Source organism: Pseudopodoces humilis, chromosome 2, assembly GCF_049639895.1.
Source record: "Pseudopodoces humilis isolate 2021_Gansu_Grassland_sample_001 chromosome 2, ASM4963989v1, whole genome shotgun sequence".
Taxonomy (NCBI): domain Eukaryota; kingdom Metazoa; phylum Chordata; class Aves; order Passeriformes; family Paridae; genus Pseudopodoces; species Pseudopodoces humilis.
The window spans coordinates 42,059,045-42,072,353 of NC_142201.1; the positions used below are offsets into that span (position 1 = coordinate 42,059,045).

Here is a 13,309-nt window from a genome sequence, read left to right on the forward strand (position 1 = left end):
AAGATTTTCAGCAATGTTCAAGATGGTCACTAATTCATACATGTTCAAGTATGAACCAAAACAGTCCAAAAAGCTCATTTGCTTCAAAATCTCTGGATTTATGCTTAAAAATGTTTTTCATTATATAGGGTTGGTAGTGATTTAAAAGCCAGCTAAGATACCAAAGTCTGCTCAGCTCAGTACCCCTCTCTTTGTGAAGTTACTCTGTTTCACAATGAAAAATGAAGAGCAGAGAAAAAACACATACACAGCTTACAGAAAGGATTGTTAGTATTCTTCACACTTGTTCATGCCTTCTACTCAGCTTTGGGGAAGGAGTGAGAAGTCTCCTTCCTTCTCTTTTTGCAAATATGAAGAATCAGATCACAGAGTTTTCAGTCCCCCAGAGAACCTTCCTCACCTTCAGTCCAAGAGCCCAGTAGGCACAATGAGACAAACCTGCCACTGTGCCAAGCAGAGTTAGATCTAACATATCACCTAAACCCAGTCCATGATGGCAGCCCAGACTGCTTACTCTGCATTTTTCAGACCTCTGAGTCCCCATGCAGTCACTGGAAAGAGAAAAGCCATTTCAGATCTGTGCATTTTGCCCAAATTTCACCTAATCTTCTATTATATAAAAAAAAAAAAAAAAAAAAAGAAAAGGGAAGGTATATTAAAGATCCTATGCCTTCCTGACATAACAGACCTCTATCTTAAAAAAGAAAAGCAGCAAAATTGAACCATTCGAAACACATTAAATACAAATGCATAATGCGCGCTATGATATATTCCTACATTATTTACTTGGCATTCTAGATTGAACATATCTCATGTAAACCTGTACTACTCAGCACTGCTTGCCAAAGGCATGCGTGTGTGTTGATAACTGTGGTGGTGTGGACTTGGCTAAGAGCCAAAGGCCCACCCAGCTGCTCTCTCACTCCCCCTCCTCTAAAGAATCAGGGGACAAAAATAAGAAGAAAAAGCTTGTGGGTTGAGATTAACACAAGATCATTCACCAGTTAATGTCATGGCCTTAGTTTGGGGAAGACTAAATATATAGCAAATAAAAATAGACTACAACAGTGGGACACAAAATTCAGACTAGAAACACCCTTTTCCTATCTCCTCCATCTCAAGGTAAATCTCATTCCTTCATTTCTAGCTCTTCTGTTGCCCCTCAGTCCCTAAGTACTGCAGGGGGCTCAGGGACTGGGGATTATTGTCAGTCTGTAATGCCAGTGCAAACTTCAGCCCATACAAGTAACTCCACTGTGGGAGTCACAAGGGAGGAATCTGGACAATTTGACAAATGAATTTTAAAAAACACTTTTCAGGAAAGTGTGAGATGTGAACTTGACACTGGATTTGAACATCTTCTCACCAACAGTGAGAAATATCTCCTCTATCATTTTCACAAATGAAAAGAAAATTGGCGGAAAAAGAAGTGGAATAGGAAAGGATCTACCTTGAAAGTGGTACCAAAAGCTGAGATAACATATATTTAAATTCTGAAAAGCTGAGGAAGATAGCAACTGATTTTGTTTCGATAGTTGTGGTTTCATGGTTTCATGTTCTGCTACTATGCTTAAAATGTTGACGGAAACAAGTGCTTCCAGTGTTTGCCACACATCTCCCAGTGTAACATAAATCTTAACATAAAAGACAAACAGGATAGTATCAAGTGTTTGTCCAGAAATGTCTATACATTTTGTCTTTCCAATTTGCATTTGAGTACAATGCCTTGCTATATCGAAGGACCAGATCATAACCCTAACACCCATTTTCTCCACAATGTGCACATAGCTATGCAAATATTATTGCTTCTGCCAATATTCTGTGCATGATTTCAAGCCCTATTCCTACACATTAGAAAAAAGTAAAACAATGGCAGTGTAAAAGGACACCAATTTTGAGGATGATCCAGCAACATGGCATACAACTGCCATTCCAACAACAAAATGTTCTGACTTGTGATTACCACGATTTTTATGTTAAATGTAGCAGGCATCTTCCTGTTATTGAATAAACACTGATTTCAGCCACAAAAAAAAACCAACATAGGAACTTGTAGTAATATGTAGTGTGTGGTACAAATACCAGAAAAGAGGGTAACACTTCAGACCTTAGTAAATGAAAGGTACTGAAATATATAGAAAGGATGGATCAAACAAAAAGAGATGGGAAGAGCTGTCCAATTGCTAAGTATCTTCAGGTAGGAATAAAGCCTACTATTTAACAAAAACAACTTTTCATTAGTTAGAAACAAGCCATAAACACTTTATTTGGTGATTTTCACTTTGTTTTCAAAGTTCTCCATTCTCTTTTCTGATGAACAAAACCCAACTTAGCTCCAGAAGAAAACTTTTTGATAGATGCAAGAAGCTTTTCCATGATGAAACAACGGGGAAGTGAAATACAACACTACAAAAATGGGAATTTGACGGAGGTCATGACTGCAATAGACTTACTTCATGTTGCATTAAAAAAATGACATATGTATGGCATTATAAAAATATGCCATTATATAAATATGCTATGCTGTACCATACAAGTAGTACAGTTTTTTTACAGATATGGCTGGATGCATAAATGAATGGAGAGAACGGGAAGGTGATGGTCTTCAACTCTGTGTTAGCTGAAGCAGGAACCTTCTTTTTGAACACAGCTGTATTAGACTTTAAATCCAATTATTGTTCAGCAGTTTTCACAACTGAGTTTCTATCGATTTTGTGAAGTAATTTAAATTCATCAATGAATCAATGTATCAAGTAATTTAAATTCAGCAAAGTTATGATGGCACAGTCATATGCCAAAAGCTTCAGGCAGAATTCCACAATTTTATTCCAAAACCTGCTTTGCTGAAAAAGATAGGGGTTTGGAGTTTTTTTGGTCTTTCTTCAAAGTATGAAGGGGTTGTCTTTTACAAATTGGTAATGGGAACATACACTCTCTGAAAGTTAAAGGAGTACAAGGAGAAGTCCAGATAGATAGTTTGGTGACAGAAATAATATAATTTTCCCACAATGTCAGAATTAGGTAGTATCTGTCCAATCTCTAAACCAAAACTCATTTTCCCTCCATAGCTTATCACCAATACCTCCACTTTTGTTAAGCACAGAAGTACTACTGTTGAGTAGTAGCTTGGCTACCACTTCCTTTGAGAACCTCCAGGCTATCACTTCATTAGTCTCAAAATTATCATCCTGTTGTGGGGAATTTTATCCATGCTTAGAGATTGTATAAAGAGCAATTCATTCTTTTGCTTTGACCAAAGATCTATGAAATAAATAGATAGTGCATACAGACTTGTGAAAGATGTTTTAGCAACACGCTTACATGTAATGTTCACCAGCCATGAGATGAAGCCTGTGCCCACATCCTTCACTAACACACCACAAACAGGGTACGTTCTTGCCCTGTCCATGATCCCTCTATGTGGGTCCTATCCCACCACAGTTACCGAGTAGAAGATGGTTAGCTCCTCAGTTAAGAATATTCCTCTGATGCAACCACCTTCCAAACAATTTCAAAGAATCATATTTATTTAGGAGAGATTTTTTGAGACTGCATAGTCCAACATCCCTAATGCAATCAGGGTCAGATACAGCTGGTTGTCCAGGTTCATGTCTAGTTGGGTTTTGAGTATTTCCAAAGATGGAAACTCTAAAACCTCTATGGACAGCCCATTTTGTACAATTTCATGCCCATTGCCTCTTGCCTAGTCAGTGAGCAAGGCTGAAAACAGCTTGGCTTTTTCCTCTTCAGTGGCTGATACCATGTATTTATACACATTCATAATATTCCCCCTGAGCCTTTTCTTCTCCAGGCTTAACAACCCCATCTTCCTCAGCCTCTCCATATATAGGAGATGCTCCAGTCTCATATGCATCTTTGTGGCTGGACTCCAGTCACTCCATAACTTTCTCATACTGGGCAGCCCAGAACCAGACAGAGCACTTCAGAGGAGGTCTCACTGAGAAGAAATGGATCACCTCCCTCAAACTGCTGGCAGTGCTTTTCCTAATGAAACCCAGGAGGCTGTTGGACTTCTTTACTGCATTTCTCATATTCAACTTGGTGTTCTCCAGGAGCCTCATGCCCTTTCTTCCCAGTCAGTCAGCCTCCAGCAGCTGTTGATGCATGGGGCTATTCCTCCCCAGGTAAAGGACTTTTCATTTCCCTTTGTTGAACTTCATCAGATTCCTCTCAGGTCAATTCTTTAGCCTGCCAAGGTCCCTCTGAATGGCACAACCATTTGGTGTGTCAGCTACTCCTCCCAGTTTTGTACTATCTGCAAACTTGCTGAGGGTAAGCTGTACTATTACCCCGTCCATTAATGAAGACATTAAAGAGTATCTGCCCCAGTATCAACAGCCGGGGGTCAGAGCACCAATGACTGGTCTCCAGCTGTACTTTGTGCTACTGGTGACAATCCTTTGGGCCCAGCCACCCATCCATTTTTCAGTCTTCCTCACTGTGCATTTTGACAGTTTATATTTGAACATGTTGTAGGAGACAACAACAAAGGCTTTGGTAAAGGTGAGGTAGACATCATCCATTGCTCTACCCATAACCTATCAATATGGCTCTACTATTAAGGGTGTCAAGTACATTAATCATTACTCCAAATCAACATTTTCTCCCTTTGTTTGGAATATAGTTTCCAGGATTAGACTCTATCACCTTTCAATGGATGGAGGTAAGGTTGACTAACCTGTATTTGCCTGTATCATCCTTCTTACTCTCTTTGAAGACATCACTTTATTACAGCAATTCTAGCTTTTTATACCTAGTCAATTCCAGGAAGAAAAATAAACCTTTAAATAAAGTTTATTAAATTCTTTTTTCTGCTAGCATTCTATGCCACGAGAAAGATCTTGCTTTCTTTCCAGTATTAGACAGCTGATTAAAAAAAAAAAACAAGACAAAAGTATCTCTTAATAGAATATAATTATGCCTATTTTTCAGAAGACACATAAATTAGATATTCTTTCAGGATTAGACTGAGATTAAAGGACTTGAGAGCTTCCACAATTTTTATAATTTTGTTGTCTCCAACTGTTTTGAGAACTCTCAGAGCACAGTGAAGACACTGTGCTTTTGAAAATCCCATTCTGAATTTTTGTAGGCTTACATTACATATAAAAGTACATGCAAGAATTTTACAAAACCTGTAGCACAGATTCCTCACTTTCAAAATAAGGAAATGCCAGAATTTGTGTGATCTTATTTTTTTTATTTTGTGTTTCTGATTCCCACATTTTATATGCATATGTATCTTTTAGCATCACGGTCACATACTTAATTTTCCTTCAGATCCCAAAATCTTCAGTGCTCAGAATAGCCAATGAACAACTAATCAATATTCTTTTCATCTCTTTTATTCAATATTAAACTCAGACACCATTGATCTTTTGGGAGTCAAGAACAAAACCCATATGCAAAGTTTGCAGGGAAGATTTAACTATAAAGCCCTGAGAATTTTAGCTTTCTCTTCTTTTCTTCCCCCTTTTCCTTCATCTTTTGACTGACCTCAGACCCATTTCCCCTACTCTCAGGACCTCTGTTTGTCCCACTCCAGTGAACCTCTCACTTGAGGGTTACCCAATGCATGGAAGCACAAGTCTTCAAACAGCAAAACAAAACTGGCTGAGAGCACAGACACTCCCTCAAACAGCTTGACTTTCAGCTGCCAGGGTAGCATGCACGGAGGCAAAGGGGTGGGAGCAGAGAGCTGAGGCTGGTGCCAGAACAGGACTTGGACAATCCAGGGTGAGACTGGCTTAAACTGCTGTTGAATCACACTGTGACACAGGAGGCTGCTCCTCCGTGGCCTGGGGCTGTGACATTAATCCATACATAAAGGGAGTGGAAAATGCTCTTATGCTGGGGATAGTAGGCTCCATCCACAGCAAAACTTTTTAAATCTTGCTAAAATTTCTCTTTGTCCTCCTGTCTTAACATTGATAACAGAATGGGGGTGACCTGAAACAATTTATTGTAACTTCTAAGCAAATTTCCATGGGTTTTTTGGTTTTTTTTTGGTTTTTTGTGGTGCTTTGGTTTGGTTTGGGGTTTTTTACATGTACTTAAGGCTTAAATGTGTCATAAAGTTCTTGTGCATTCATCAGGCTGTACAGTACCCTCCAGCGGGATTTCCTTGGCTATACACAAGCTCAGAGACCAGCATGTGGCAACTTGGGCCGAGCACAAAAGAAGCACATGATGAGTCTGCAAGGTTATCTGTAACAACGGGCACTTTTAGCTGTGCTACATGCGCTACATACCACCTTCTTCAGGTTATCCTAATAATGCACACTGTTCTCATTTTATATGGTGCAGCTCTCTTCAACCTCTCTTACACTATATCTGTACGAGCATTCACACAAATGTTGGCTAAAAAATTTCTGTTCCAGCTAAAAAGCATAAGGTACCTTATGCACTGTGCAATATATGGGCATGTATAGATTTCAGGAACAGAAGTGGCATTAAATGTATGACAATATGTAGGTGTGAAAATACATAAATTCGTGAATAGTTGCACAACCCACACAACTCCACTAGATTCTGCAGAATAGCAACAAATAATGCACAGGTATTGAGATGATGAACAGGTGCTGCACTTATTTGTCAGTCAGCAGAGCTGTGGGAGGCAGGAATTGAAGGAGATTTTGAAACAGTAAGAAGAAAGAGAAAGATAAATTCCAGATGGACACAAAGTGGCACTGCTCTGCTGACCCAGCATAAAAGGGAACAAACTGTAAATTACTAGAAAAAAAGAGTTTTGTAAAAGGAAGCCGTGCTATATAGGCATTAATGTTCTTTCCAGCCACACAGAACTCAGAGCATGAATATACATCAGATTTAAATACTCCTGCAAAGTGTTAGAAAAAATTCTTTACATATGGTTATTTACACAAACATAACCATGAATGAATAAAAAGACTGCACAACTACATGTATCATTAAGCAGGATACTCTGTAGATTCTCACACTAACACTTGCATAATTATATATGATCCTTCCAAACATTTAGATTTTTTTTTTCTGTTTGCTTCTTTAAAACTCACAAAATGTAATGAAATTCTCTTTTAAAACAGCAGAGACTGCTGCGTGCCTAACAAACCATTATTTGCTTGCTCATAATCATCTTTTCTGTCTGTTAGAGTCACTGATGCATTAATTGCTTATCAAAACCTGAAACAGTTCATGAGTCACTCTGAAGTTAAAATAAATATTAATGAGACAATTTCAATGAAATTCCTGTCCTCTGCCTCTTAAAGCTGTAAGACTGTATTTACTACATTTCAGAATTAAGTCTTGATACCTAATAAATGGGAAAATATTAAATATACTGACTAGATCACCATGTTTCAAGGGATCATTGCATTATTATCTTATTTGACCAAATTAGTGTTCAAAGAGAGAAAGGACCGGTCAATTATAAGAGAGAAATTAGGTGAAAGAGATACGTAGCTCTGGTGCAGTTGGAGTCAAAAATGAATGATGTGGATTTTGAAGCTGGGAAATGCTTCTCTATCTGATGATTATAACTCAACATTAGTAAGCACATGATCTTTGAACAAACACACTGGCAACAAATATCATTACATAAGAAATTTTAGTACTCCTTACATTGAATGAAGAACAGGGAGAAGGAAGGCATGGAGTTTTCAGGAAAATCAAAATAAAGCCCTTTATTTTGGATCTATATGGAATTTTCATTAAGCAAAAACACTGAGCGGAGGGCTCTTCACTGACTATTTTTTACTAAAATTCAGTGAAATACACTATTTTGAACTGTAAAAATTTTCATTTTGAAAACATGAGTGTGCTGAGAGATTTTTAAGTCTGGGGCAATGACAATTCACTGTTGGAAATCCAAGTCTAAAACTTTTCAAATTAAATGACCCAGGATGAAGTAGGAAACACAAGTCCTTCCCTTGAACATTTACTTGCTTGTTCTAGCTTGTTCCTGAAAATGGTAGGCAAAGAAGATCCCACAGAAATCAAAGGAGCAACAGCGTATTTCCCTAAAAGGTAGCAGTAGATCTGAAATAATTTGGTAATTAGAGAGACATCAGTGAGCCACTTTGAGTCAAACTGTTAGTGAAAAACCCCTTTCCAAAAAAATGACAGCTTTTCTCAAGGAAGTTGAGCAGCAGGATATTATGGCTCAGGAAGCCGGCTGGTATAACGTGATAAAGTGGGAAATTTGTAGAAATTAACCCTATTATTCACTGACTACAGCAGCATGAAGAACCCATTATATCAGACTCTGAGTCTTAGAAAGAAATGAAGAAACCTCTATTTATTGTATTAGGCCAAGTTGTTTTTTGTCAGAGGTCATGTCAGCTGCTTACCAGAAGACACTGCTTTAACTTCAGCTAATCACATATTGAGGCAGTCCTAGGAGTGCTCCTGCATCTCAGCTGACGTCACAGCACAGGGACACCCTCCTTAGGATGTACTGTAAAACTAAAGGCATCTCCCCAAACCAAGCTATCTGATCCAGCACTTAATACAGAATATGCCACTGTCAGTGAAGTCTGCATGTAAGAATACAGAGAAAAATTGTGGATTAAATATATACAAGGAAAATTCAGATTTTGGTATTTACCCTCATAAATTAGCATATATACTAGCATTTTTCCCTACAGTGTAGTTAAATAGTTTCCACTTTCCATGCAGTATCCTAAAATTCTTCACTTCACACATTCACAGCTAAGAGAGCTCTCACACAACTTTTTTTTTTCCTTTTAAGTGTAAGGAAGGACTTACTTCATGTTACAAATGTACTGTGCTGCTTCCTCTGAACATACAAAATTATGGAAATAATATATGCAAAGTCATAGGTTCAAGGTGCGGCACTGGTATCTAAAATAAGGATTGTTGACATTTATCATAATGTGCACTTAAGATAACAATTAAACAACTTACTTATGTTCGTGAAAAGTACTTTTTGTGCTCCCAGAAATTGCTTAGTCAAATAAGGCTGAACTCACATACAAATGTATTCCTCACCATAAAAATGGCTGGAGAAATAGCAGCTATCAGTGATACTTCTCCTACTGTCAAGTTTACCCCAAGTGTGGATAAAACCAGTGTCTTACCTGCTCAGATAATTCTGGCCCGTTGATCCGAGCCTGTACCAGAGCATCATGAACAAGGGAATGGAAGTTCAGCAGCACGTGCTCAATGCCGTGTGCTCCACTCAGGGTTCTGGAGAGCTCCTCCAGGGACTGGATATACTCCCGCCAGTGGAGATCAACTTCTGCTACGTCAGCCAGGCAGCCTCGGATGATGTTGAGGCAGTAGCCCATGCAGGGCTTGGTCAGCGTCAGCCCCTGGCAGTGTGGGCAGTACTGCATTCTCAGCAAAGCTCTGCTGCAGTCTTTGGAGAAGCGCAGGTGATCCGTTGTATTGATCACTTCGATCCCCAAATTCAGAGCCTGCAAGAAAGTCCGGCTGGGTAAGAGTGATCTTCCCATTTGTCCTATGGCCTTTTTGGGGATGTTGCCAAAAGGCCTGATGTCTCTTCTTGCCGCTCGCAGGCACTCCGCATATTCCAGTGAAATGTCAGTCGGACCAGGGTTAATCACATGGTTGTAGACTACTGGAAACAGGGTGTCAAAAAATCTATTCACAAATTCCTCTGTGCTGATGTCTGTGCCAAATAAGAAGAGTCCAACATCTGTGAAAAACTCCTGCACATGCACAGTAGCCTCAGCAGCCATGTTTCTATATGCACTGCAGAAAAGTGTGCTTGTGTAATTCTCAGCCAGTCTGATAAGCATTTCAAAGGTTTCTGCAATAAATCAGTCAATCAATCAATCAATCAATAAGTCAATCAATCAATCAATCATTATTTTTAAGGTTTAAAAAAGTAAGAAATTAGAGTAAGAACATCAAACAGTTACATTAGGACAATTTACATATATCCCAAACTTTTGCATTAGAATTTTTGAGGAGACAAACTTCTCACAAACTACAACTGTCTTTTCTATATAGGGAAGCAGCTTACAAGTAATGTTACAACACAATTAATAATCCATGTTTTCTTTGCTGATTACATTAAACACAAAAAAAAAATATGACAGGAAATAATTGTAAGCTGAGTTATTAAGTTACAAAATACAGCAAAGTCCTATTGTACCTGTCTATGTATATAAACACATTCTCTCATCTCACAGCTCATTCTGCAAGTTGCAATAAGCAGCTGAATGCTCTCACTAACTCCAAGTCATTCCTCTTACCATCCTAAATAGATTGGAAAAAGTAACATTAAAAAATATAAACAACAATTCTATTAAAACTCAACTCTTAAAGATCAGTTTTTATTTTGTGTCTTCCAGAGGAAGCAGATGTTCCAAACACACGTGAGAACATGATTTTAAACAGTGCTGTTTGGCCTGTCAATTGGTATGGTCAAGAACTGCTTTCCTCAGGAACTGATGGATAATCCCTTGCTAAGCCTCAAGAACTGTGTAATGAATAAAGCCTGAATGGACAAAACTTGCATTTCATGTTTTAGGTGGTAATCCTTAAATACACTGAGCAGTGTTTAATAAAGCAGTTTAAGTATACTGGAAAAACATCCTTTCCTGACTTGGCCTATGATTTGCAGGTAAGAGAAAACATCAGTTTTCAAAGCAGAAGAAGAGTGTGTACATTGAGGAATTCCCTAGATCTGCCTGAGAAGGTTGCATTTTAAGGAAGGCAATGAAGCAATATATGGATCAAAAAGAAACTTAGCTTAGAGTTGAGAATAGAAACACAGACAGACATATTAAAAATATTAAACCATTTTATACACTAAATGGCTACAATTTAGTTAGTGACTTCAAGCTTTACAAGTATCCATGTATTTTTTCATGTTTATTTTTAAGTAAGACTGTAAAAATAAATTAAGGAAAAGCATGAAATACAGTTAATACTGTCTAAACATTGATGTTAAATACAGACGGAATCAAAGTGTCAAACTATGTCAAGCAATTTCTGAAGCAATCTGAAGTCTGCTGGTCAGTCATTGACTGAAATGTATAGTAGGAAAACTAGCATAAATGTAAAAAAGACAAGATTGGCTATCACATCTTTAATAAATACCTATGCTTAAGTGCCTTATATAATAATAAAAAGTTTGTTCAGGCCAGTGAAAGGATTCTTGATGATTGCAGAGAGCTTGAAATTGCACGCTTTTTGAAAAGATCACATATATTTTGCATTCAGTCTCTCGCCAATAAAAATGAGATAAATAACAATCATTCCTCTGCTATAGGACTTCCTCTGTAAATCTTAGTTTCGTATTTCATGTCTCTTAAATTGAATTTGCTGTTCTCTTTTCTATTCTTCCAGCATCCACATAAGTAGGAAAAAAAGTGCTGACAGCTCACAGTAAAGAGTCAGAAAGTGCGTCCCACTTGTGTGTTTTTGGATTTTTTTTGTTGCTATGTCACTGTCACATACACATGTGAGCCTCTCCATACATTAATTTCACTATAATCATTCATAGATGCCAGATATCATAGTGATTCAGCAAAGGGATTAATTTGTTTCAAAAGTCATACTCCTGAAGTCAGTACCCTTCACAAAGCTATGTTTCCACCAAAGGAGACCCACTCAACACAGAAAAGCCTCTTGGGCTTATCCTGTGAGTTAACAGGCAGAAGTGCCAGCTGAGAAGCTTTGCAGCTCCCAACACCACCAGTGCCTCACACCTCATACCTGAGCTATGGGAGACCCATTCCCTTCTGGAGCAGCAAATGTGGCACAACAAGTCAGACAGGTCAGATTAAATTGATCAAGATGCCCACTTTAATGCACCTGAACCAAGGATGACATCTCCACCAGCTGTACAGGCAGTTTAGACATGCAGCTCCCATGGAGGCACAGGTACATGGGAAACTAAATTACAGCCCTAAATTAATAAATATGTAATTATAATACATCTCATTTTTATTGGGGGAAATAAGGAATGCAAAGAGCATGCAGTCCTACTATGGAAACTTTAGTTGTCTAAGAGTATTTGATAGCATTTTTAATGGTAGATACCATTTTTATTTGCCTGTCCGAAAGGGCATGTGTGTTCTGCAGGTCTTATATCTGTAGGCTCTTGATAAACATTTTACATTTAAAATGGTACTAGGTGGCTGTCCTGAGACCACTGAACTAAATTCTAGATATGTAGTTATCACAGACTTGACAACTCTTCATACAAAATCATGGTGCAGCCCAGAAGAGCAAAGACAAAAAAATTAAGTAAAACTGATTCTTGGTTTAGATGGTTTAAAATAATAAAATGTGAAGAATGTTCAAGTTTTTTTATTATTATTTTTCCTAGATGGAAACCACGAAGTCTATGATCTAAAATGTCTGTTAAAATCCATGGCTGCAGTATCCTATTACCAAGTGCACAAATATTAGTTGAAAGAATAAATCATGCTGCATATGGACAATCAATAGATTTTACAATGTGGTATAAACAATAACAAATCTTCAGTATTGAACTACATTCCTAGTGCCTTAGCAACCACCAGATGAATGAGTACAATAATCAGTTACATAATATTTCTGCCTTTCTAAATAGGATGTGAAGATATTGGCCACTTGTATTTACAATTCTGCCTCATACTGCTTAATTGTCATTTTATGATTTCTTACAGAATTTTTTAATTTTTTTTTTTTTTTTTCCCTACTGGCTCATTTTCTACTTTATAACCATGGCTATTTCAGATATTTGTTTTGCTCTCAGCAAATTTGCTGACAGACAGCAAATCAGACCTATGTTTACTTTCAATATTGAAGAGCTCCTGTGAACACCTTATGATGGCAATATATGTCATTTACAACACATTCTGATACTTCAGTGACAAATCAAGTTATACTGGTTCAATACTGCAAGCTGTAGCAGTGTGTTTATCTTTTAAATCTATGGGCTGAGACTAACATAATCAGCATTAATTACTCAGCAACATAAGAGATGTGATGAGTTTTCAATCAGTATAAATCTGTTACATATACATTTTAAGTATAAGATGAACGAGACAAGCTCTTTTTATTGTTATCAAATTATTTTTTAATCTTCAGGGTCAGCGTCTCCATGATTTATGAAATCTTCATATTAACTGCTATACAATATCCTATACTTTGTATAACCCTACTATTAATAATGTCTAGTGTTTTTCCACAGATCACACATCAATTTTGTTTTTCTTTGGTAACAGTTAAAACTATTATTTGTACACTCCTAAATCAAATTTCAGGGTTGTCAATATTTTAAACAATTAATTTTTTGAAAGAACAATAATATTTCTCTTCCTGATTT

At 37.5% G+C, this 13,309-nt stretch overlaps 1 protein-coding gene across 1 annotated transcript in view; it reads right to left on the reverse strand.

Annotated features, from left to right (window-relative positions):
• Window positions 1–13,309, reverse strand: part of GPC5 (glypican 5) — a 610,423-nt gene that overhangs the window by 482,231 nt on the left and 114,883 nt on the right. The window contains exon 4 of the mRNA XM_088051284.1: window positions 9,099–9,793. Within this exon, the coding sequence (XP_087907410.1) occupies window positions 9,099–9,793 (695 nt within the window). The remainder of the gene's footprint in view (window positions 1–9,098; window positions 9,794–13,309) is intronic.